The sequence below is a fragment of the Cyprinus carpio genome, unplaced genomic scaffold, assembly GCF_018340385.1.
Source record: "Cyprinus carpio isolate SPL01 unplaced genomic scaffold, ASM1834038v1 S000006482, whole genome shotgun sequence".
In the NCBI taxonomy this organism is placed as follows: Eukaryota; Metazoa; Chordata; class Actinopteri; order Cypriniformes; family Cyprinidae; genus Cyprinus; species Cyprinus carpio.
In genome coordinates this window covers 233,108-258,866 of record NW_024879157.1, presented here as the reverse complement: position 1 = coordinate 258,866, position 25,759 = coordinate 233,108, and the positions used below count along the sequence as shown (strand labels likewise).

At 37.7% G+C, this 25,759-nt stretch overlaps 1 protein-coding gene and 1 pseudogene across 1 annotated transcript; both read right to left on the bottom strand.

Annotated features, from left to right (window-relative positions):
• Positions 1–1,329: 1,329 nt before the first annotated feature.
• LOC122143687 lies at positions 1,330–11,235 on the bottom strand (annotated as a pseudogene).
• Positions 11,236–12,772: 1,537 nt separating this feature from the next.
• LOC109099821 lies at positions 12,773–25,551 on the bottom strand. Its single transcript, XM_042754272.1, has 5 exons — positions 23,893–25,551; positions 18,317–18,507; positions 15,675–15,819; positions 15,010–15,317; positions 12,773–13,070 (listed from the first exon to the last, which is right to left on the bottom strand). Exons 1-5 carry the CDS (start codon positions 25,405–25,407, stop codon positions 12,905–12,907), a joined length of 2,325 nt encoding a protein of 774 aa, XP_042610206.1. The 5' UTR covers positions 25,408–25,551; the 3' UTR covers positions 12,773–12,904.
• Between the last annotated feature and the right edge of the window lie 208 nt (positions 25,552–25,759).

The following is a 25,759-nucleotide window of genomic DNA, read 5'->3' as shown; positions in this document are numbered from 1 at the left end:
TAACATTAAAATTTCTTAATTTTATCAATGTTGAAACAGTGTTGCTGATAATATTTTTTGTGGAAACGGTACATTTTCTTTCAGGACATTCTGATGAGCAAAGTACAAAAGAACTGCATTATAAATAAACGTTGCTGAATAAAAGTACTAATTTCTTTAAAAAAAACAAAAAAACAAACAAAAAAAAGTCTTACCCACCCACAAATCTTTGAAACAGTAGTAGTATTGATTTGCTTGGTTGACAGTTAGTCGTGGCCTCAAACTCAAATCATGAAATTAAAACACAATATACCAATTTATATACCAAGTGGAGTTGTACTAACTATTTAAGTGACATAAGAGCAAATGCACAATTTAATACAGCCACACAAGAAGACTTACACAATGTACTTAATAAAAACCAAAACTGCTGAAATTTAAAAATGACCAAATGCTCTGTACTCCAGACTGTTTATATATGTGATTGATTTTGAACACATATGTGAACATTTCCTGCACATCTGCACAGAATGAAGTATTAAGACAGTACACAGGATAACTCACAACAAAGGTTGACTGTATTGATGTGTGCGGGTACCTTGTTGGCCCTGGAAGGGAAAAAGCCACTGACCGGGGAGCCTCCAGAGGGTGTTCCTCTTACATGGCCCCAGGGCTCGCCAGCGCTGCCAAAATTTTGGCAATCTCTGTGCTCCATCTGGTGCCAACGTCCAACTGCTTGCATCTAAACAAGGCAAAAAAGAGAGAATGTGCGTCTGGAGAGGCAACGTCAAAAAAAATAAAATACAGTATTGCCATTGGCTTCACACCAAATCATCACGTGGAATGTTGTAAAAAAAAAAAAAAAAGCTGTTTATGTGGTTCATGAATCATTCAGTTTTAGGCACTAGTGATTTTACCGACAAAGAACCCAGCGTCGGAGGCCTGTGCAAAAAACCACAAACACGTTCCGTGCTTTCTAACACACGACTAGATGAGCGTTACCCCCCCCCTTGTTAAACAGGACACACAACTCATCCACAGGGCTGGCATTACATTGCTGTTCCCTGTTTAGGTAAGGAGCCGCAGGCTTCAATTCCAGACCAATATTAACCGTCACATTAAAATGAAGCCCCCAATTAGAGAGCCTGTCTCCGGGGACGTTGTGTATGTATGTGTTTGGATTTGTTCTATGTGGGTGTCACAATGGTGACTTTATGAGAGTATGATCGTCCTCATTGCTATACAAGCGCGAGTCGAAGGAATGGAAAACAGGTTGTGGAGGAGGGAACTTATGTATTTTTATTAACACCAACACAGAAATTCTCTCTACCCCCTCTTTGGCTCTTGGTCTTATGCTGTTTGTGCAACACGGAAAATAGAGTAAAAAAACAAAACAAAAAAAAGTCAGTACATTTTAAATGGAGACTGATTCCTGATGTTTTTTTTTCCTCTTTTGTTTGTCTGCTAGGTTTACCGGTGCAATGTGGGCAAGTGCCTCTCACTCCTCTTCCTCCCTCCTGTTTCTCCAGTCTTTGCAGTTGCTCCAGGAACTTCAGCTGAGAGCAAATATCATTGGTTCTGACTGTACTGCCAATCATCCTCACCACAGAAAATATTAGCATCCAAAAAGACACACACTTGGAGACTGTCGTTTAACATCGGTTTATACATCAGTCAACATGAAACAGCAGGAACTACCATTTTGCATCCATACTGCAGTGTAATTGCAGGAAAAAACAATAGATAGTGCCTCGATAACAATACTGCATCCAAAATCAAAACTTTCTCTGAGTTGGTACTTCTTTTGAATAAGTACTTTGCAACCGTTAAAGTATGTTTCTATATAGTATGAATGTGCTATAAGAATTTTATCTGGATGTACAACATTGTCATGTTGTACTGTCATGTGACTTGTGTAATCAGTTGTGTCGCTTCAATGTCATTTACAATTCCTCTCCCATGGCCTCATGGGATAGTAGTTAAGCATCCATTTGATGTGCACTTCAGAATCTCTGTGGAGGTCGGTCATCATTTACATACTGTTCTTCGTCTACTTTATAACAGGGAAGCATGCATATTAAGACCCAGCTATACCGTAGATATTTGACCATTTTGTGGTGCTGATTCCAAAACTAGCATGTCACACTTTGTGCATTTCTTAGCATTTTTTTCTTTCCACAACCATTTGTAAGTTAAAGTCTTTTAATATCCCTTAATCCAAAAAAAAAAAAGAAACATATTTTCCACAAACTGTCACAAAAACATGATTCCTATCTTCCTCGGAGACAGGTTCTCAATTCTCAGACAATTTTCACATGTAAGAAAATTTAAATGATACTTATAAAAATGTTGACTACTTTTGTTATTTTGCTAAGTGCATTAAAGCTGATAAATATGTAACTTTAATTTTCTGGAAGAAGAAAAAAAAAACAGCTGTACATTAAGGAAAGTTTTTATTGAAATTTTCTGAACTCTGCATCATCAAAATAGGTCATTATTTATTTATTTTTAAGATGCAGGGCTATATTATATTCCTGCCCATGCGGCCTAGGTGATGTCTTAAATGAACAGCATCTAACAACTCTCTGGTTGTTCTAGAAAGACTGATATGATATCAAATACTGCTCAAGCTGCATGATAAGGATCCATTCTGATTTTCATGGCATCTTCTCTGAACCCAATTTTTTTGGTTCCACTTTACATTAGTTATCTTTAACTACTATGTACTTATGCCAAAAAATGTATTTTTTTAGGTACAGTGTACCTATTATGTTCATGTTGAATTGCAAAAGACTTTTGCTGCTATAGAGGTGGGAAACGGTTAAGGTTAGAGACAGGTTTGGTAGTATGAGTATATTTAAGTTATAGAGGTAGGGTCAATAGAGTAATTACAGATGGAACTACAGAAATTGATTAAAGATATATTTACAGGAAGGAATTTTTAAGTACAATGTAAAAATGTGTATGTGCACAACAAGTGCACTGTGTCACATATTAATCTAAATAAGTACACAGTAGTTAAAAACACTTTATACTAAGTGGGTCAAATTTTTTTTAAGAAACAAGCATTAATTATGAAAGTTTTTTATTTTCTCAATTACTTTGTCTACTGCTTTTTTTTAGTTAAGTTTACCTTATAAGAGATTGTCGATGTTGTGCCACAATGGTTATCTTCTCCGGCATGTCTCAAAGCCTCTCTTGTGTCTCCCGAGAGAGCAATTCAAAAACATCAGGACAGATCTCTGTGATACTCAAAGATTTACCTAAGCACACACAATCACACATGCGGATGCGGGACATGGGAAACAACTTTTTGAATGGCACATTGAAATTCTGTGGGCACAGATAGCATGTGGGCCTGATTATCACAGGGAGTTCTTCAAGAATCACATGATTCCTCCTCTAATTCTGCATTTGTACAGACCTATTTATTGCCTGACAGAAACAGAGATTGTGTAGAATTAGAGACAAATGTCTTCATCAAGCTGGAATCCAGCTTATTTTGTTGTTTTCCTCTGCTGTTTATATTGTATTCACATTTCCATAATGTCAGACATGCTTTGTTCCTGTTGGTCTGTTACGCTTGCCGAGTAGACAGACATCTGCAAACACTCCAATTCCATCTCATTTTTGCCCTTTCTGCTGATGCGGAATGAGTTCCTGCAAGGCCCAAGTCTGTCTCTTTCATTTCCACATTCTCTCTTTTCGTCTCCTCCTCCTCCGCACGACTCCCCCTACCTCCTGGCTATCTCCCTCTCTCCCTGCCTCAGCCTCTGTCGTCCTTTCTCTCCCTTGTTCCGACGCTTTTTTGATCAGTGCAGCAGAGTGGATTCCTGCCACTCTGGCAACTTTGCGCGGCTCGGCAGTCATTAGCATACTGATTAAGCAGAACAGGCTCGTCAGAGATAGCACTGATCAAGACCGAGACTGCACTCGTGTGTCACAACACAGCGCAACATATGCCCAAAAAAAAAAAAAACACAGACAGGATGCATGCCGTAGAGGCAGAGCTGAGAGAGGTGAACAGACTGGACAAACAGAGATGGAGGGAAATGCAATATCACTTTCAGTAAAGATACACTGATGTACAAAAAAAAGCAGTTAAGATAGTGAGGTCAGTGAATCATGGAGGAATACAGCGTTCAGGAGTGTTAGTTTTAAAACATTTTGCAATATTGAGTTAATAATTACTCATTTAAAAGTAACTAATTACGGTACATGAAAATTAATTTGTTTAAGACCCTTTTGTGTTACATTTTCTTACCTTAAGACTTAAGGGTTTAAGCTAGTCTTAGCTGATTTAAGATGGGCTTCAGCTACTTTGTCAGTTGGTTTTAGCTGGTCGGCAAGTTTTCCCCCAATATCATATTTAATAAATAGGGTACTATTTGATGTGACCTAATGTGTATTTAAAAAGAAAATTACAATTGAAGGAGACACTGTATTATGTACCAGAAAAATGCTTAATTGTTCATTATTATTAATCTCATGCTCAACTCAAAGTCAACAAGACACTGATTGTCATAACGGCCAAGAGCAAATTCATTTAGTTATTCTGTCTTCTGTAATAAATAAATAATAATAAATAATAAATGAAAAATATATTTGTCAATAATGAAACGTGAGTGTGTGTGCGTATGTAATTTGAGAAAGTAATTAAATGGGTTGGGTGAAGTTACTGATCTGCAGCAATCGTGACTGAAGGGCTGATGGGAATAAAAAAAGGGCTCCTCTTGACAGGAGCAGATCACTGATCCCACAAGCTCGGAGGCAGAGGCCAAAATACGAGTGTTCTTCTCACTCAGGTTCACGCCAGCCATGGAGGCCACATCATTAATGTCATCATCATCTCTAAACGAAAGTCGATCAAGAACACAAAAGGATAGAATTTCAGTTTTTGTCTTAAAATTAATATGCTAATAGCTCATCTAGAAATCTTAATCTATAGCGACATTGACTGCCTTCTATTCACATTCATTCTATAAAGAACCAATAAGCACATTCACCCGCTGTGCAGCAGGGAATGGCCGCAGGTCAGAGCTATTACCGGAAAGAGCCCGAGGTGCTGTCCTTGAAGCCGTGTGCCTGCACTGGAAGGGGCGGCTGGGAAAAGTGTGTTTTAGATGCCTGAAGGATGGACTGCCGCACAACAGCACCTGTGGGGACAGAAAAAAAATACAGATATTTTTATCAGCTCAAAATGAATTGGGACACTTGGAGGTGAAAAAGACACAAAAGTAATAAAAGATCATCTAGTCTTTCAGTGTATTGAGCTGTAATCAAAATGATGTTCATGTAACCCATATACACATATATACTGTACATATATATATATACTGTATATATACATATTTCTTTTTTTTTATTATTTATTATTGAAGGTTTCATTGATCAACAGTTTAACAGAAGTGTCTATGTGTTGAGGTCAGAATTATATGCTCCCTTGTTAAATATGAGGAAAAAAAATTAAAATCACAAAAATCTAACCTTTCATTTACGTAAAACAATTGAAAGTGGGCATAAAAAAAATCACATTATGAAATAAATGTTTTTCCTCCGATACATGTTGGCCAATTATTAGCACCCCTAGACATTTTTATGAATAAAATATGCATAGAGTATTTCCATTCCCAAGTGTTACATGTAAATGTCTAGCCATGACTTGAATATAAATAAATATAAGGTAATCATCCATCACAACAGAAAGAGAAAGTGGCTGTGAGAAAATAGCTAAAAGCATTTAAAATCCCCATTTCCACCATCAGGGCAATAATTAAGACGTTCCAATTAACTTCAGATATTATGAATCTGCCTTGGATGAAGAAATGTGCCTATATTATCCTAATGCATGGTGAGGAAGATAGTTTAAATTGACAAAGACTCTCCAAGGATCACAGCACTCCTTACAACAGCACAAATAGCTTGGGAGGGTTTCAAGAAAAAATATCTAGTCTGCTCTCATCCCCCCCAAACTTTTGAATGGTAAAACTACAGCTTATACCTGCTGGGTGAGTGTTGGTTTGAATGACCATCTGTTCGGGGTTAAGTTTGGTTCTGTGCAGGTAAGCCTGCCTGAGCTGATGTCAAAGACTGTTTGATGATTACTCCTTTAGGTTGCTGGATCACCTGACAAGTAGTAAATAAAAAAAAAAAAAAAATCAATAAGACGACAGCAAATATTCATAGAAGGTATGCTGGGTTTAGTCCACCTCGAGGACATTGTAGAAACCATTTTAGACAGGAGCACGTTCTGCAAACCCTCAGAGCACTTTCTGATTCTGAAGTAATCAAAACCTCTAAAGTCTATTCAGGTGTATGGGAAATGAGCTTCTGTATTTCAGTGGAAATCCATCAAGACGTCCAATAAAATGGTGATATTAGATTACAGAAAAACAAATCATGACATTATTTGAATATGATAACATGACATTCCTGGTAAGAAATGGGGTAAAGACTCATGCATCTTTGTCTCTAGTGGAAAACTAATTTGGCTCTGCTTGGGCTTGTGGGATACTGGTGGTTTTTAAGTGAATTAGCCTGGTACACCGTGGGCGGTGGTGAGTTAACCAGGAAATGAAGACAAAGTGAAGAGAGGCTGTCATAAAAATGAACCAGTGCGCTGGGACGGAGGCAGTGTGAATCTCACACAAACACACACAAACACAGTCTACTGAGTCTACTATTACATAAAACATCAAAACTGTGTATTCAGGATCCCCAAATACATACCTGAATTCCAGACACCATATGGTACTCTAACTATTGATAGAGGAATCATACCTGCAGATTAGAAATAAAAACGATGCACATCCAGGTTTGTTTCCCTGGTGAAAACACAAACACCGAATGATCATTTGTTTTCATATTATCAAATTACTCTTCCGTTGTTTCATATAGGCAAACCCCTGAAATCATCATGATGAATTACATTGCCGGACTAAAACATGGGCCGGGGGTTTACCAGCTGAGCCGTTCTGGTTGGCTGGTTGGGCTAGAGGGAGGAGCTGACCGATGCAGTGGACTTCTGGTTTGTGGCCTTGGTTGATGCTGAATCTGAAGGCTTGAGTTGGTCACACTGCTGAATGAAGAGCTGTGAGTTTGGGGTGAGCTGACGGACAGCTGGCAGGCTCCTCTCAAAGAATTAATACATCAGCATCTCTGGTATATGTCTTTAATTTAGCTCATACCAAAGAGGTCCTGTCTCATTCATACATGAGCTATGAAAAACTGATAATAGATTTCATCTTAAAATCAGGTCAGTACCCTCATATATACCAATATGACTTTGCTGAAGTTGTTAATAATATCTAAATGAGTTACTACAAGTGAAGAAACTGCATTCACCTTTAGGAAGGCACTAGATATGGTTGAGGGGATGATTGAGCTCCATGTTGTTTTTTAGTAAACGCTTCTGCCTCTAGTTTCCCATCCTACATGTAGAGAAGAAAACAAAAGCCCTTTCAAACACATAATGTATTGTGATATATTGATTTTGAAAGCAGAAAGTGACATCACTCCAGCAGGCCTTTGACAAGAGCTCTGACGTTCAAGAGCCATGTTAGCCGAGCGAGTGCCACTCGATGCTAGCTTCATAAGAGTGACCAGAACATTTCTACATTTTTAATTCCGTGTTAATGATAAAGAAAATTCAACATTACCAGTTTTATGATGCACATATTTAAAATATTAAAAAACATTGGTATTGACTGATGATGATAATATTTAATTTCAAACATCAAAATGTACTTTTAGATCATCTAATATTCAATTAATCTTTGAAAACAACTTAAATAACAAAAAAGTATATTTTTAGCAAATATAAATTTTTCATACTGTACATACAAGTTGAGATCCCTTTATTCACTTGTAGCATTTATAACAACTGATTATTATTATTATTATTATTTTTTTTTTAGATTATTTAGACAAAACTGCAAAATTTTAATATCTGCCATTTATTGGACATAACACAAAATAATGTTTTTTCCGTATTGGCCAAATTTTATCCCTACTTTTCAAAAAGTAAAAGGAGGAATAACTTGAATATTATTAGCAATGTTTCAAGATGAACACTGACTGGATTGAAGCAACTTAGACTGATTTGATTATCCGTTCATCAGTTTTTCGTCTTGTGAGTATTAAATAAGTTACATCAGGCTTTTGAGGAACATTTATGTGTTCTTTTCTCAATCACCATTGTATTGCACTGCACTAAATGTTCTGCCCCATGCTTAAAACTAAAGAGCTTTGATAAAAAACTGAAAACATTAAAATATCATCTAACAAAGACATAATAGGAGATATTGTGTGACAAGTGTTATTTATATGCATTTTTTCTGCAAGGAGTCTGCTATATTGTAATAAAAATCTCATGGATTTACATTACAAGCAATTTCAGAATTTCATCCTACTTGCTGGGCATATAAATATCAGCAATCTCCATATTCTCATATATTTCATACTATATGAGCCATAAAAGCCTGGTGTACAATATATGACACAACAAAAATACTTTTTCGATTTCTAAAAAATATTTGTCTTAAGTTTCTGTTAAAAGAATACAGGCTTTCCAGGTTTAATATTAGTGTATCCTACACATAACTTGTAGCATGAACTTACAGCTGTAACAGTGACTGAGGTTATTATGTGTTTGTGCTAGATCTGGTCGGTACATTAGGAGACACCATATGTGGGGCATTACGCTGGGTGGAGAGAACACCTTTGCCCACAGACTGCAGAGGAAATGAAACATATACATGATTATGAATCAACACAGAATGACCTACATTTCTATTTAAATCACTGAAGGAAAGCTAACAATGCATTTCAGTCAACATCTTGCCCTGAAGTCAGAGTATGAATCATTTTTTTGTTTTGTTGTTTGGATCAATAATTGATGCAGCCAAAGTGAGTAATACCTTTACAGCAGAGGTATTAATTATGGTAGTTGCAGTGACAGAATTAGTCCTCTGGTTAAAGGTCCCCAGTGTGCTGCTGTTTGGAGTCATTTGACTGGCTTTGATAACAGGCCCGATGGTAGAGCTGGGCTTTCTGATGGCTGTCCCTGTAACACCGGCTGGTTTAATAATGGTAGCTCCTGTTGTACATAATGGTGTGAAAATAGCAGTCCCTGTAGCGGTGGGTGGTTTCTGAACGGCAGTCCCTGTAGTGGGGTTAAAGTTTAATATTGTTAGTAGCTGATGCACTGGAAGGTGGGAGAGAAAACTCTGATGACTGGTGTAGTGGTTACAGTTGCCTGTAAAAAAATGGTGCATTTCCATAATAAATCAAATGCTTGTAAGATATCTTGTATGACGGCTTTTCAAGCTTTTTGTAATGCCAATGACAGATGCATTTATATTGTGACAAATAGTAAGCATGATATTAAAGTTTTTCCAACATAATTAGCCTGTTTTCCCCACAGGATCAAAAAAAAAAAAAAAAAAAAAAAGGCTTTTTCTCCCACAATTCCGAATCGTGCAATTCTGACTTTTTTCTCTTATTTTGAGCTTACTTTCACAGTTGTGACTTTTTTCTCAGAAAAAGAGATGACTTAACATCTCACAATTGTTTTGTGTTTCTGCCACAAATTAAAAAAAGTAATTTCTGCTTTTCATCACACAATTCAGATTTTTTTCTCTCAATTGCAAGATTATATCTCACAATTCTGACTTTTCTTCTCACAGTTCTAATTTTAATATATCTCACAAATTCTGAATTTATTTCTCTAAATTCTAAGTATGAATAATCAGTCTGAATTGTGAGATCAAACTTTTTTTTCATATACAAGCATACTTATTGAATACTTCTTATACAGCCACATTACATTTAAATGTTATGTAAAAAAATATATATTTGCATTTAAATATGTATTTTTATACACAGTTAAATTATAATATAATCTATTATTAAAAAACAATTGTATTAATATTAAAAAAATGAATATTTTAAGATAAAGGCTAATATTCAAAATATAAAATAGGAATTATAATATATTACATTTTAAATTAATTCAAAAGTATTTGTATGATGCTTTTCATAATGAAAGATAATTATACATAAAATCTGAAAGAAAAAAGAAAAGAAAAAACAAAACAACTGCTCATGCAAAAAAAAAAAAAAAAAAAAAAAAACACTCAACCGACCACATTTTGGCCCTCTGGTGATCCAAAGACCCTAGTCTGAAAACCATATTTATCTCACTGGATCTTTGTTTCTATTCCCAGCATTAAAAATAAGTGACAAAAATAACACACCTGTGAGGATGGGGTCTAAGCAGTGGCACTGGCTGGTTTTGGCAGCATTCCCTTAGCCTGTGCCAGCCTGGTGAGAGACCAAGATCAACTGCCCGCTGTCACTGCGGATTAACACCATTCCTTCAGAGGCAGGGGAGAGAGAGTAAGACATCGCCAGGACTGATAAGTAGGCTTGGTTAAGTACAGTTCGAATACACTAATATACCAACAATTGAAACAGTGGATCCTGAATCCACCCGTAAAACTCACGGTGTGGGACCTGGAAGTTGGCAGGCAGCTGCAGTGGCACAGTCTGAGGGCTGCGTGTCATTGGTACACTTTGTGATGTGGTGGAAATCCTTGGCAATGTCACGACTGCCCCTTTGGCAGTGGTCAGTGTGGTGACCCTGGGCTGGCTTATGGCCACAGAGCTTACAGAGACCCTTTCCAGGCTGAGGAACCAGTGCCAAACTGGTGGCCCCTGCTCCCTGAATATTAGACGTCATCACCCAGGCTCCTACAAGCACTGGTGTGGTGGATCTGATCTGTGCAGGGCCTGATATGATCTTTGGAGCAGGTTCAGATGAGGCTGGAACTGGAGCTCATGACTGGTACAGGACGCTAGGATGAATCAGCCTCTGCCTTTGGTTTCGACTGTTCTCTTTCCCCATTAGGGGAAGCTAAATCTGGTTTGCTGTTTTCAGAGATGTTAGCATTAGCGTTTGAGTCTGACTTTTCTCTTTTCCTGTCTAATGAGGTGTCCACAGACTCCTCAGTGTTACTTGTTTGCGCGTTGTTGTTGTTGTTTCTCTGGTCACTGTCAAATTCATCTGAACCCGATGTTTCTGACGTTATGTAGTCTACTTTCTCGATGGATTAAACACAGTTTGAATAATTTGGTAGAGAGGATAACCATGAAGCGTTTTTCCATCTATTTAGTCGAATAATCAAATTTACGTGTAAAAACAATTTTGATTCACCTGAAGGATCCGAATCATTAGAATTCATTCAAACTCTTCATGATTCTTCGGTTCTTTCATTGAGTGTTTCTGTACGCTATACAGTTACGCCAGTAGATGAGATGGAGACAAGAAAATTCTTTTTTTTTGGTGTGTAAGCGAGTCAGTGAATCACTCAACAGATTCGCTAATACAGAGTCATTCATGAGGGAAACAAGGGTTTGTGAATGAGATGCTTTGTCCTGAATAAATTGGCCTGTCAATCATCTTTTCACAGTTAACATCCTATTTTAATTTAATTTACACTTCCTACTGTATTGGAGAGAACTAAAAGTAGCTGTTGATAATCTGCCAGCTGTGGGTCTCTATGCAGAGAACTATGATCATTCATAATGATGCATTTAAAAGTTCATGGCCAAAATGGATGTTTATAAAAGTTCACATTGTTGTTGCAGATGAAATATAACACAGATAACATAAATAAATATTTTAATAAATAAATCTACCTGAAATAGTAGACCATCTGTGCACTTCTGGCATACTCTTTTCATCATACTATGCTTTGGGACATCCTTATTTTAATCTCACATACTATTTAGGATGGATAGTATGAACATTGGGACTCAGGGCCAATCTTTGAAACAAGAGAAAGTGAGCGCATGGAGAATGATTCACGAACAAATGTCATAAGAGGATCTCGCCAGTTGAATTTAATACCTGAGCACTGAGCATGAATTAAAATTAATTTAATTGTTGTAGGCCTACTCTTAAATAAATTCTTTAAGAAACAGACATTCCCTTGAAACTTGGGCGTTATGTTGTAGGCATATATTTCATATGTTAATACACAAGTCTTGGTGATTTTTCAAAACTTTTATTAACAATGTCACATTACATTCTTCTAAAACTTTAATCTCATGGATTATAAACCAGTTTTAAGTGTAGCCAGACACTGTAAATTTACGATGATAAAAAAATCTTCATTTTTGTGTGATTTTTAAAAGAAAAAATACTGAAGGTTACAACATATATTCAACTGACTGGTTTGACAGTTTTTTTTTCAATTTGAACTTGTCTGCTAAAATTATAAAAGTGAAGAAAAGATTTGGGGAAAGAAATATACTTTATAATGAAATCTTTCAGATCATTCAGTTTCATGACTGCGTTTGAAAAAATTGGGGTTTGTCTAAGTCATACCACACAAAACAAAAACACAAACTTAACCAATATATGATATTTTTTTTTATATGTGTGTGTGTGTGTGTGTGTGTGTGTTTCTGATTAGTGCTGCTATTCCTCTCTGGTGTGATATGCTATTTATGAGAGAAACACTTGAAGATTTGCAACATAAATAATTCATCAAACAGCTTATTAAATAAGTATGGCAGTTGAAATTCTTTACAGGATGTTATATATAGTGTAACATTTTTTAGCCTCTTCCACTTCTAGCAGTCACGGTGAAGACAAATCCAGCAAAAGCAGTCTGGCAGTCTTGAAGTTTTAAAACAAAGCTTCACACAGCGAATCAAATGGAGACCACTCAATATAGCCAGAGAAGTTCAGAAAAAGTTCCCATTTGAATTTCAACAATATTTTTCCTTATTTGAAATGGTTTATTTAGGGACAGTACCAATGAAAAAATGTCTCGGAGGATTACAGCATAAATCAAAACATCCCTTTATAATCAGTTAAAAATACCACATCCAGTTTATTGTTTGTGAGAGCGGGCAGCTAATCCAGCGGTTCCTGTTTGATTCGAATGACGGAGGTCGTGACCCCACGGTGACTTCTTTTGAGCTCTCTCCTCAGAACGTACTCACTGAACTGGGTTGAGTCCACACCACCTCCACAAGAAGCAGCAATCTCAAAACCTCTTTGCTGCAGTCGCTCCAGAAACCTGATGAACACAGAAAAAAATCCCAAACACACGCCAAATTATTATCCTTTCATATTCTACAAACAGTAACCAATTAATATACACTAGTGTTCAAACATTTAGGGTCAGTAAGGTTTTAATGGTTCTGCATGAAGTCTCTTATATTTTATTTAATTGATTAAATTATTTAAAAATGCAATTTATTCCAGTGTTGGCAAAGCTGGATTTTCAGCAGCCATTATTCCAGTCTTCAGTGTCACATGATCCTTCAGAAATAATTCTAATATGCTGGGGTTTGGTGCTCAAGTCAATTTTTTCCAGTTTGCTCAATAAAATGTATTAATTTCTTTCATAAAAGAATTAAAATCTGACAATAAAAAATATGTAGTGAAAATATTTTTCTCCACACACAATAGTTAAGATGTCTAGAGGTACAGACGTTGCTCTGAATAACCTCTGAATTGGCAGGTTGTGTTTACTTTCTCAAATTGCGATTCAAATTGTCAGAGAAATGCTTTTGTTTGTTGGGATGCACATGTACTTGCTTTAAAGATGCTATACTATAAACAATCACTGTTTGAAAAGAACAGTGTGAAGACATTTGTGTCTCACAGAGAAAAAAAAAACAGCATATGGATTTAGAATGACATGAGTAAATTGTGACTATTTTCATATGTTTGTGTGAACTATCCCTTTAATTGAACACCCCTGGCACAAAATCACTGTTGTCTTCAGTTAGAAAAACAACACAGCAAAAAAGTGTTATAAACCATCTGTCCCAGCAGCTCTCTCAACTTAATAAAATGAGATACTTAAACCACTTGCTTATTCTGTCTTTCTTTCAGTCTGTTTCTACGTCTCACTCTCTCACAGTTTCTTCCAGTCCTGCAGATATTCACTCCACAGAACTGTGAGATCACATTCCATTAGTGTGCCTTAAGGATGTCCCTTCCTCTTTTTCTCTCCAGCACTGCCACACTAAATTTCCCTTCACCCCAGCCCCCACCACCAACCTCTCATTTACAGGTCAAAGTTTCTGTTTGTCTCCACTGTGTGACTTTCCATCATGCTTTTGTCCTTCAACCCTCTTTTCCCTCATTTTTCTTTCCTGTCTTCTGCCTCTACTTTTCTCAATCTCCTGCTTCCATTAGTGTGACGGCAAGTGCCAGGGGCCAAAAGATTTAATAAGCAAACAGGATTAGACAGCCTCTAGACACACACACACAGTATGAAATGGTTACAGAGCACAGTATAGGAAAAATTGAGCTCATATTGTACATTCATTCCTGACATGAATCATAGGCCAGTGTTTGTAGTTTCTAATGCAACATTTCTGGATGAAGTTGTTTTAAAAGACTTTCGTTTGAAGTCGTTACATGTGGTGTAACCATAAAGTAAAAAATAATATATTTTCTGTACACTGTAGATACATGCGAGCATACACTTCTTGATCAATTAAAGTTTTATTTTTTTATTTATTTTAGAAATAATGTTAATTTTGTGTTATGTCAAACTACACTGTTTTACTGGTGTAAAAACAATTTAATTAAACAATAAACTAACATTATATATATATATATATATATATATATATATATATATATATATATATATATATATATATATATATATATATATAAACTGAAATAGTCTATTCTTTTAAAATGTACTCCAATAATCTTTATTTACAACTTAAAAAAAAAAATTTTTTAGAGTGTACTTGATGTTTTCTTTTCAAGAATTGAATTCTTTTAAAGACAGTTTTTTTTTACTTCAACATGATATAAGGACAGTTGTAACACATTTTTGTGTAATATTTTTGGCTGTTTATGGCTTGCATGGCTCATGAATTCTAAAAAATCTGTAAAAAGTGATCAATACTTCCTAAAAAAAATTTAATATAAAAATAAGTAAATAACTGGATTTGGCTAGTGTGTGAGTGGTGTTTAAGGTGTCACGCACCTGTACAGAGTTTAGGTGGCAGTATCCATTTAGAGGGAAGCGTATGACGTGAGTAGAATCGTGGTTCCAGCCTGCGTTGACGGAGTTGCACATGACGTCTCCTATCTCTGGAAAGATGTCCTCGATGAGGGCTTTATCACCGCTGAGTGTTATCCTCTCTCCCAGCTCGGGGGCCACGCGCACTACCACACACTCACACAAGCGTGATGTGTACCTAGAGTCCTGCTCCGAACGCCAGCGCTCCAGCTCAGCCTGCAGAGGCTGCAGCTGGAAATAACGGGCCTCCTCATACAGCAGAGAGTAGTCCTACACACACAGATACACAGAGAGATGGCACAACTGTTAGGAAGGATTCACCTAGAAATGAAAAATCAGTCTTTGTTTATGGCTGTATATTTATTTTGATTTTGGACAGACTTGGTCACTATGAACTGTTGTATGGCAAGAAATGTGTAGTGATCCTTCAAAGTACTTTTACATCTGTTTTTCATTTTTTCAAAAAAAAAAAAAAAAAAAAACAGCATACGGGTTTGGAGCAACATGAGGGTGATTAAAAATGGACAGAATGTTAATTTTGGGGTGAACTATTCTTTTTTTTATTTATTTAAAAACATTCCTCAGTATAACATCAATAAAAATGCAGCATAAGATTTTAATTCCTACCTTAAAGTCATCTGGAATGAGCAGTTTTGAGGTCCTGAGAAAGTTTAATATGTAGCGGAACATGTGTCCATCACGATCTATAAAATAATGTTGCTTCAGGCTGTCCAATACAATGGGCTCCGTGCCATCAAACAAACGACCAATCCTGTAAGAGGAACAGCCAGATGTTAAAATATTTAGATGTAATCGAACTGCAACAACGATTTGCAATCAATGCAAGGTTACCCTCTCCTCTCTCTCTCTATTTCTCTCACACACACACACACACTCACACACACACAACACACACACACACACACACACACACACAGGTCTTCCTATCATCTGGGGGTACATTCCATCAGGACACATGAATGTTTTTATACTGTACAAACTGTATTCTCTATACCCTTACCCTAAAACCCCTAAACAACAAAAACTTTCTGTAGTTTTTACATTTTCAAAAAAACTTAAACTTAATTCTCAATGATTTATAAGCTTTTTTTCCTCATAGAGGACAAAATGTCACAAAGGTCGATGTTTACTGGTATTTACTATCCTTGTTGGTCCCCATAATATAGGGAAATACAGGTACACACACCACAAAACACACACACACACACACAACACACACATTAATTACAAATATAGCTTATTTTTTAATCGCAATAGTTTTCTGTTTTTTGTTGTTGTTTTTCAAAAATCTGCAGTCAAATCTTGGAGTTCAAAAGCTTTTTTTAATGTTTTTGGTACTCAAGAAACAAATATTATATAAATTGATATGATTTTTTGTTCTTTAATTTTTGGTATTTTAATACTTTTTTTATTTGTTGGCATTTTTTTATTTTCCCATGTTTTTCCTCACATTTTTTTTCTAATTATGATGTATATACAATAAAAAGTAACTATAATCAAGTATGTAAGACTAATTCAAAGTTCACATTCTCACATACAATCAGTCTGAACAGCAGTTTCATGTGCTTCTAGACAGAGTAAGTTTTAAGATAAACTGCTCTAGTCCAAATTCCACAATATACTTCAATACAAATATACAAATGTTGTCATGTGAAAATAATACATAGTGATCCTTTCCAAAAGGCCAGTTAATGGACTAATGTCTCTTAACTGCAATAACAATGGTTTTACCAATGTACTGTTTTTTTGTTTGCGCTTAAAGAGATGTCAGTTTGCAGAAAATTGTAGTGACTAGGTGCTGCTTTGATGTTCTTGAATTTGATAGAAGTTTGAGAACCACTGTGCTAAAATATTCATTAAAAACAATCATCTGAGTGTGCTCATGTAAATACATGAGACTTTGACCATTTTTTCGGTCAGCACAGTCTGCTTGAACTGCAGCCTGTGTCTGCATCAGCATCACGGAGGGCAAGGCTGGAGGCGGCGAACATCATTGCTCCTGACGACGCAAATGTCATCATCCAGCGCCCTGCTTCCTGGCTCTAAGATGAGTGCGTTGTCAAACTGATGTTGTTTGTGATCAAGTAGCCATGAGGAGAAAGGATCACAACTGTCACTGATGCCAATGCTCTCAGAAACATCTATTTGACAATTACAAAGGCTTTCCAAGGCCTATACTAGATTATACAAGAACCGTTTGATTCTACATGAGACAATATGTGTGAGACTCAGTATTTCTATGCCACTGTAAGGGACAGTGGGAGGCAGAAACTGTGTGAGACATGTGAGCAGTTGTGAAACATGGTGCTAGTCTGGCTCAAAGCGCTTCAGGCTCCTTTTGGCCTGTGCTCTGATGTTTGACTCAGTCAGCAGCTACAAGACAATAATGCTCTTTGGCATTGCAGAAACATACCGGTCAGTGAGCTAATGAGCACAGACAAGCCGCACATACACACACACTCACACGCAAAACACACACATATGGAGCTAACACACATCATAACAGACTTGTGTGTGAACAGACGCGTTCAGAGGATGACATGCGTTTCAGAAATTTTAGGCGGACTGCCAAATGAATTGGAAGACAGTAAAATAAAATAATATTTTGATTGGTAAAAAGAACACCTTTTCCTTTGAACACCTCCCTCATCTATTATTAGGGCAGGTTTCCGAATTTTTTTGGACTCTCATTCAGATTCCTGGAATCAACTCTGGAATCAATTACTGACTGTTGCTTTCAATTCTTTTCTTACTATATGATATGAAAGCTAACATCCTTTTAAACTTCCTTAATAATGGATGAAAAGATAACAGATGCTGATAATAATCATTCATTATCTTTTCATGCAGTTCAGAACAGTGCTTAAAGTTTATAAGATGAGTTTATTCTTTTTATATAATTTAAAGACCTAGAACAAATCCATGTGCATCAGTGTCTGTATTGTGTGTTTTAGGTGCAAAACTTTAAATTAGGAAACTTATCCAAGACATAGGCTAATCAATATTTGTCAGTTGTATGCTTTTCAACATGCTGAATCACAAAATGAAACAACTCATTAACTTAATTAAAGGTAATAATCGGCAATATGCTTTATTTGAATGTTTCATCGTGACCTTGACATTGATCTGTTAGAAACTCTATTCGCAACATGCACCTCAGAATTCTTTTCTGGAATCAATTCCCAGCCCTATCTGTTACACTATGGTGTCCATTTTTATATAGTTTTGTGTCTATGTGTGAAATGTACCTGGACTCTGGGTATTTGGTTAATGTGGCCAGGCTGCTGGTATACATGTGACCCCCTACATCAATGTGGACCGGTGCGTTGGCCTTCGTGAGCTGTGCAGGTGTGGGGATGCCAGCTGTACCAGGCGGGGAGACCGGCGAAAAATTAAAGATCGGCCGAGTCGACATGCCCACACTGTTACTGCGATTTTCCTGAAAAAAAAAATTGATGATAGGTAAGATAGGCAATTTCAAGATTAATATTCATATTAGGAGGTTAAATGAGTCAACATAAAACGGCATTTGAAACCCACTTTACTTTGTTGAAAAAAAACATGGGACTTGAGTTTATGGATCAGGATTTGATTGGATCATGTAAAGCAGACACACACCAGAATGGAACGAGGTGGTTGGAAGGGATGGGCTGAACAAGTAAAAGGCATTTGTGACGTCAGCAGAAAAGAAATTTCACAGGCCCATGGGTGAAAGTTGATGGCCTGCGATGACCCTTGATTTGGCCTGTCGTGCCGTGTCATAATATATTGTTTCAATTGATTCATGCATTCATGTACCATTTATCTGAGTCACTTGTGTATTAACTGTTACTTGTATTAATTACCTGAAATACTTACCTGAGATATTTATGAGTAAAGTCAGATGTGTGGAAGATTTAGAACATTTCTGTGCATATGGTTATTTATTTAATTGCTTACTGTGATTTGATTTAAGTATCTATATGTATTATTTGTTTCAACATGTTTATGACTATACTGTGATTTAAATGTTCTTAATTAATCTGAAATACAATGTTTATTAAAGACAACAAAGAAGACCACTTGGGCAACCACTAACTCTTGTCTCTCTCTCTCTCTCTCTCTCATTTCTTTTTTTAAATGTCTGTTTTAATATTATAATAGGATTTAATGTAAGAGATTTACCTTCAGACCTTCGTAACAAATGTTTGGGCACCACTGGTTTAAATTTACCAATTTTAAATTTTTATTTTATGTCCAAAAAGGAGTGTGTATTACATAAACAGGTGTCAATTTTAATTTCATTTTGACTTGATCTCTGTCACTAACTGAAACCATACAGAACTGCAGGCTTCCTCAATACTTCTATAGGCCCTTTTGCCTCCAACTCCCTTCATCCATTGTCCTGTGTTTCTGGGAATCAACTTCGCTAACTTATATCACTCTCTGGCTGCACACTGAACAAGAATGGGAAAGTATTTGAACAGAAACACCTGAAGCAGCCTCTTCATTTGGTTACCGTGCCATGAGTGTGGAATGGGAGCACAACGCTAAATAACACATACATAAACACAGATAATCATTTCTACCTTGACAACTACATTACAACATAAGTGGAAATATTTAAATTGACCTGTTACGACATTAATGGTGATTTGGCTGTCAGCACTACACAACATTACAGCAGCGCCACTCTCATTAGCATCAGTAGGGGCTCGTTCCATGGGCTTCGTCTGACATAACACTGCTTGTGCTGGGAAATAACTGTTTGCTAAATCTCAAAGGTCTTGAAACAGCCATGGGCAGAATTTCCTTTAAAGATGAAAAACAGAAAAAAAAGTAAACTGTAACATAAGTTATACTTGTGTACTTAGTGCACTATCAATGCATTTTTTGCCTAGAGTGGAGTAACGCTATCTGAGTCGACTGTCTTACGGAATGAAACTTGCTGAGAGAATGAGTTCAGCGGACTGGCTTATACAGCGACCTGAAAAAACAAGCATCAACCCTTGGTAATACGCAGAACATGTGCAAGTAAACATGCATCCAGGCTAGCACATTAAAGCACTAATGATAAGCATCTCTGGCACAACTGGGTGTTTTAGCGGCTACAGATTTCTAATGGTGGCTGAATGGGGAGTTATGCCTAGGGGAAGAAAGAAATAACTTAGATCAAAAAGACATTTTCTTATGCATAATTAAAAAAAAAAAAAAAGTTGAAAAAAATTATATTTGCATTGTAGACAATGAGAGAATGAGAGCATGTGGTGGAAAATGTTTTCTTTTATTGATTTTAGCAGGGGATTTTGACAAAATATAAAAACAAAATTGTACAGTCAACAAATATATACACAAACCAACACACATATAAAAAAAAGTCATCTATTTTTGCCTAAAATAACAAAGCTGGTTCAGTGAAACTAAGCAGTAAATAAGTTCAACCCAATAAAGTTAAAATATGTGTTACATGTCACGGATGGTGCGGCAGCCAGAGCAGGGTGAGCGATTGGCTCTCTTTTGCTGCTGCCATTAGTTAATTGAAAAGATGTTGACACCAACTTATACTCTGGAATTGAGGATGCTCCAAATAAACAAGCAGGGTAGGTTAATTATTGTAGTACTTATGTGAGAGAGTGATATTTATGGTGATGTGTAAATGTACATAATGTAATATTTTTTGTATATTATTTGTGATTTGAGAGTGAGAGGCAGAAAGAGAGTTGGTAAGATATACAGTATACAGGTCTATAGATCTAGCCAAAAACATCAGAATAAAAGTGAATGAAAATGTTTCAATGGATGTCTACATATCACTGTTTAAGCAGAACCTATAGTGTTTACTAAATAAATAAATACATAAATAAATGTTTGATTTAAGAAAAATGATTAAAAAGAGGCCATACGTCATTGCTTGCTTTTGAATACGAGTATGAATACATCTATCATAATGTGTCATCAGTGGTTTCTTGAACAGTAGTCAGGGTTATAATGGAGTATCATTTAAGCAACATGTGTCAGAAGCTAGTACAGTGTTGGTTTACTTAGTGTACATACTATCCTTCTAAACTTCTGATGACAAAAATAAATTTGTATGTTTAAAATAACTGTTCAAAGGATTGTGGTTAAAAAAATGTTACACACTTTTTTTTAAAAATAGTTTTTGAAAGTGACAGTAAAGACATTTATAATGTTACACAAAAATTTCTATTTCTAATAAATGCTGTTTTTTGATATTTTTTATCATAATCATAGAATCCTGAAAAAAAAATAATTGTATTACGGTTTAATAAATATATATATGATATATATATCTCAGTGTTTCCCACAGGTTTTTGGTGCGACTGTGGTAGGTGGTCCTCGAACCCTCTAGGTGGGTGCGGGGTGCGTGCTCCCCCGTAAGAAAATTTGGGTGCACTTTGAGAGTTTCTTAGTAAAATTCTGAGAGTTCACAATTAAGAGCTGCCAACACAGGTTTCAGTGTGCAAACTAAAAGAAAAAAGCTGGTGAATGTACTTGATCTTGAATTTAAAAAGGGGACTCTCTTTTTAGTTGTGATATAGTGTCTCAGTCTCACTGCTGAATTTGGAAGCCAAACAAATTAGAATAAAATAATAATAATAATTTTATATTATTTTTCCTATGAGAGTAATAGCCATATATTGTAAAACAATTACACTGTGAAATAAATGAAAATGTTTTTTTTTTCAAGTATATTATTTTACCTTATACTCTGCAGTAGGGAAATTGCGATACTTTTGTCCTAATTTCTACAAGCAGGGCCTAAAACTAACTTTCACATCTGCCAGTGGCTGGTAACTCGAGAAAATTCACCAGCCATAAATATTTTTCCTTGCCATGAAACTGTTTTTGCAAAAATTTAACTAAACTAAACTAAACTAAACTAAAAATTAGAACCAACCACTGCATTTTAATCACCATACGAACAAAGATACAAAGATGAAACCTGCATGAAACAAAAACAGGCTGAATGAGAACACAAATTCACTCTCTGACAGCAGGTGGCGCTTCTGGATCAGCAGTGATAAGAAGGGAAAAAATGCCAGCGAAACTTTTGTGAAGTCAGTTCCCTTCATACATTCATAATAAACCCCCACCCCAATATTTATATTTTTCTTCCAAACAGTGAGCTTGCTGTACCTGTACAGTATTGTCTCTGTGCGCGGGCTGTCACAGTCTAGTTAATGAATGGGAAACACTGTATATATATATATGCATCTCAATAAATTAGAATGTTGTGGAAAAGTTTATTTATTTCAGTAATTCAACTCAAATTGTGAAACTCGTGTATTAAATAAATTCAGTGCACACAGACTGAAGTAGTTTACGTCTTTGGTTCTTTTAATTGTGATGATTTTGGCTCACATTTAACAAAAACCCACCTATCCACTATCTCAACAAATTAGAATATAGTGACATGCCAATCAGCTAATCAACTCAAAACAGCTAATCAACTCTCTCTCTCTCTCTCTCTCTCTCTCCCACACAAAAAAAAAAAAAATCTCTCTCTCTCTCTCTCTCTCTATATATATATATATATATAAAATTGTATTAATAATTGTAACGTTCAAGTATAATATATATATATGTATATATAATACTTGAATGATAAAATTCATAATGACAATATAGCCAAGGTTGCATTTAAAAAAAAGCACAGGTATAAACTCTTCAGGATGAATATTTTAGTGTAGTACAGGTACTGTTGAATCCTGTTTAATTAATGTAGTGTAATGCAGCACATTACACTATATTAATTAACACACTACACTCAGAAAAAAAAGGTACAAAAGCTGTCACTGGGGTGGTACCTTTACAAAAGGTACATTTTTACCTTTTAGGTACTACTATGTACACTTATACTTATATGTATCTTTAAGATACCAATATGGCCTGTTTAGGTACAAAGGTGTGCCTTTTGAAAAGGTACCACCCAGGTGAAAGCTTTCGTACCTTTATTTCTGAGAGTGTATAAACATCACACTAAAACAGCTCACTGCAGGCATTATATTTAGGAGTCGTTGGTTTTTGAGCCCAGCACAGGCGCAATATTAGCTCATTCCTCCGCAGGCAACGAATGCTTTTATTTTTCACACTCACCTTCATGCTGAAGGGTGAAGAAATCAGTGCCTGTTTTAGTGCAGCCTACTTACAAAGCATAAAAATATTCACCAACATATGAAGGAATCAATCTTAATCACATCCCCAAATGGACCACTGCTGGCAATTTGTGTTACTGCCTCTTGGCAAAGATGGAGATGATGGACTTGTTTATAAAGATGGGGAGTTAGTTAGAAAAAAAGGACAAATTCATTAAATGTGTATTAATCATAGTCTAAAAACAGACTTTAAAAAACACATATAAACTCAAACAATTATACCAAAACGAACATGAAAACGTACAATGCACTTGTGCATTAACAGGAACCAAGTGACACAATTCAAAGGTGAATTTCAGCCTGAAATCGCACTCTTTCACAAAATAACACCATCATAACCAAAATGACATTATAATGAAGTAAATCAGGGATTTGCTGACAAATGTTCCATGCAAAATGACACACACACACACACACACACACACACACACACACACACACACACACACACACACAGATGAGTCAAATTTGACATCCCACGTTGTTTTAAATCATTCATTTGCATAAATATACTCAGTGTGAAAACTCAATTGTCCTCTGACTGATGTGATTGACAGACAGCAGAGCTGCTTGTAAAACTAATCTGAAGGGCTATTCTAAGCCCGTGTCACGTGTCAAAAACATTTCGTCTTTATACCGACGTGCTGAAGACATGAAACCGCTATTACCTGTGAGGGGAGCATACGAGGACTCTCTCCGTTGGGTTCGCAGTGAGTGGAGACCAGCGCTGTGACAGTCAGAGTGTCCGCGCACTCCACGGCGGCGCGCGCGCAGAGTCTTTTCGGCGATGCCCCCGGTCCCGAAACGCTTACCGGATACACGAGCGTCCGCGGGCGTTTGATCACCTTCTGCGGTTTGAGCTCGGTCTCTTCCTCGCAGTGCAGCACGTGCTGAAGTTGCGCTCCTATGTTGGACGTTTCCGGGGATACGTGGAGAGGCGCTAACTTTGACCCGATGCCCGCAATGCCGTTGAGCGTTGCTATGGAGACGGCGCCGATGCAGTGGTTGGTGTAGGTCTTTGACAGTTTGGCGGCCCGCGACAGCATCTGCATCCTCGTGCCCAGCAGGTTCTTGCCGATGGCTTTATTCTCGTACCACGTCGTGTCGGTGTCGCTGCAGTGATCCCGCGGGCGCTGGAAGAACGCCTTGCAGAGAGGATTGCGCTTCGAGAGGTACTTCACGAAGCTCGCGTAGGGACAAAACTCCGTGGCGGTCTCGTACATGCGGGGCAGGTTGTCATCGTCCGTGTCCGATCTTTTTTTCGTCCAGGACGCGGAACGAGACTTGTGGTACGGCCCGAGCGCTTTGAAGTACACAAACTTGCGTCCGTCCTCGTCCACGGCCAGCCGAAAAGAGTCCTCCTCGAGCTCGCGCTGGTTCTCCCGCCCCCTCGTGCAGAAGTACATGCAAGTCTCGAACCACACTTTGTTGAGCAGCCCGAACGGCGAGCTGGCGCTGAACACGACCGAGTTGTAGAGTTTTCTCAGGTCGGAGCGCGTGATGGCTTGCTTCTGCACCACGGGACCGGCGCCCTGCTCCTCCAGCTGGCGTATGACCGCGGCGAGCGCGAGGTTGGCGCTGCGCAGCTCGGGGTCCTTGGTGAGGTCCAGCGTGCGGCAGAAGGGGGGCTCGTTCAGGTAGCGGTTGAGCGAGCTCCGGATGCTGATGAGGGAAGACTTACTGTACAGCTGTCCGCTTTTGGAGCGCGCCTCCGAATAGAACGAGCGCAGCACTTTGCAGAGCGCGTGCTTGTCCATACTCTCAAAGTCCGTACTTTGCGCCTTCTCCGTCAGGTATTCCCGGAAGATTCGCACTGCGTACCGGGTGGCCAGGCGCGTGTTCTCGCTGAGCCTGGAGCGGTGCATGTCTCCCTCAAGTCCCGAGTCCAAAGCGGCGAAGAGCGGGTCCCCCGCCGCCGCCGACTCGAGCAGGTCCGTATTCCGCATAAGGACCGCTTCCCCCGTTTCCACGGCAGCAGCGCAGCTGTCGGGCTCCCCGCACTCCTCCCACTCTAACTCGGCTTCTTCTTCTGACACTTCTCCCTCTTCCCCTGTGATCTGGATCTCCTGTATCTCTTCCTCCTCTTCCTCGCTCGAGCCTCCATCTCTCTCCCGTTCCCCCGCCAACGGGTCCGGTTCATCATCTCTACAGCAGTGGTCCCCGCTGCCAGGCATTCTCGCCATATTGCAGTCTGACAGTGTATGAGTCCCGAGGCACTGCGCATGCGCTATATTGGACCGCAGAGCTGAGAGCTTTTTGTGCGTTTTAGTGACCTTCAGCTACGAAAACAGGCACGCGCTCTTAAAGGTGCAGGGAAAGGGGAGCTAGATTGCCCAAAATTAAAACACACACACACACACACACACACACACACACACACACACACACACACACACACACACACACACACACACACACACACACTTGAATGGAGAGCTAAAGCAAGAGAAAGAGGCAAACGGTCAGCTATACTCTGTATTGGACTGCAGCAGAATTAAGCACTAAATTATGCCTTTATTACACCCACACAGACAC

What these genes read in the sequence shown, in the direction of transcription:
- LOC109099821 (XM_042754272.1), bottom strand. Translation starts at nt 25,407, where the DNA reads ATGGCGAGAATGCCTGGCAGCGGGGACCACTGCTGTAGAGATGATGAA. An exon ending in TCATTCCAGATGACTTTAAG is followed by an intron (nt 15,318 to 15,674) that starts GTAGGAATTAAA and finishes CTGTGTGTGTAG; the next exon opens with GACTACTCTCTGCTGTATGA. An exon ending in CACCTAAACTCTGTACAGGT is followed by an intron (nt 13,071 to 15,009) that starts GCGTGACACCTT and finishes TGTGTTCATCAG; the next exon opens with GTTTCTGGAGCGACTGCAGC.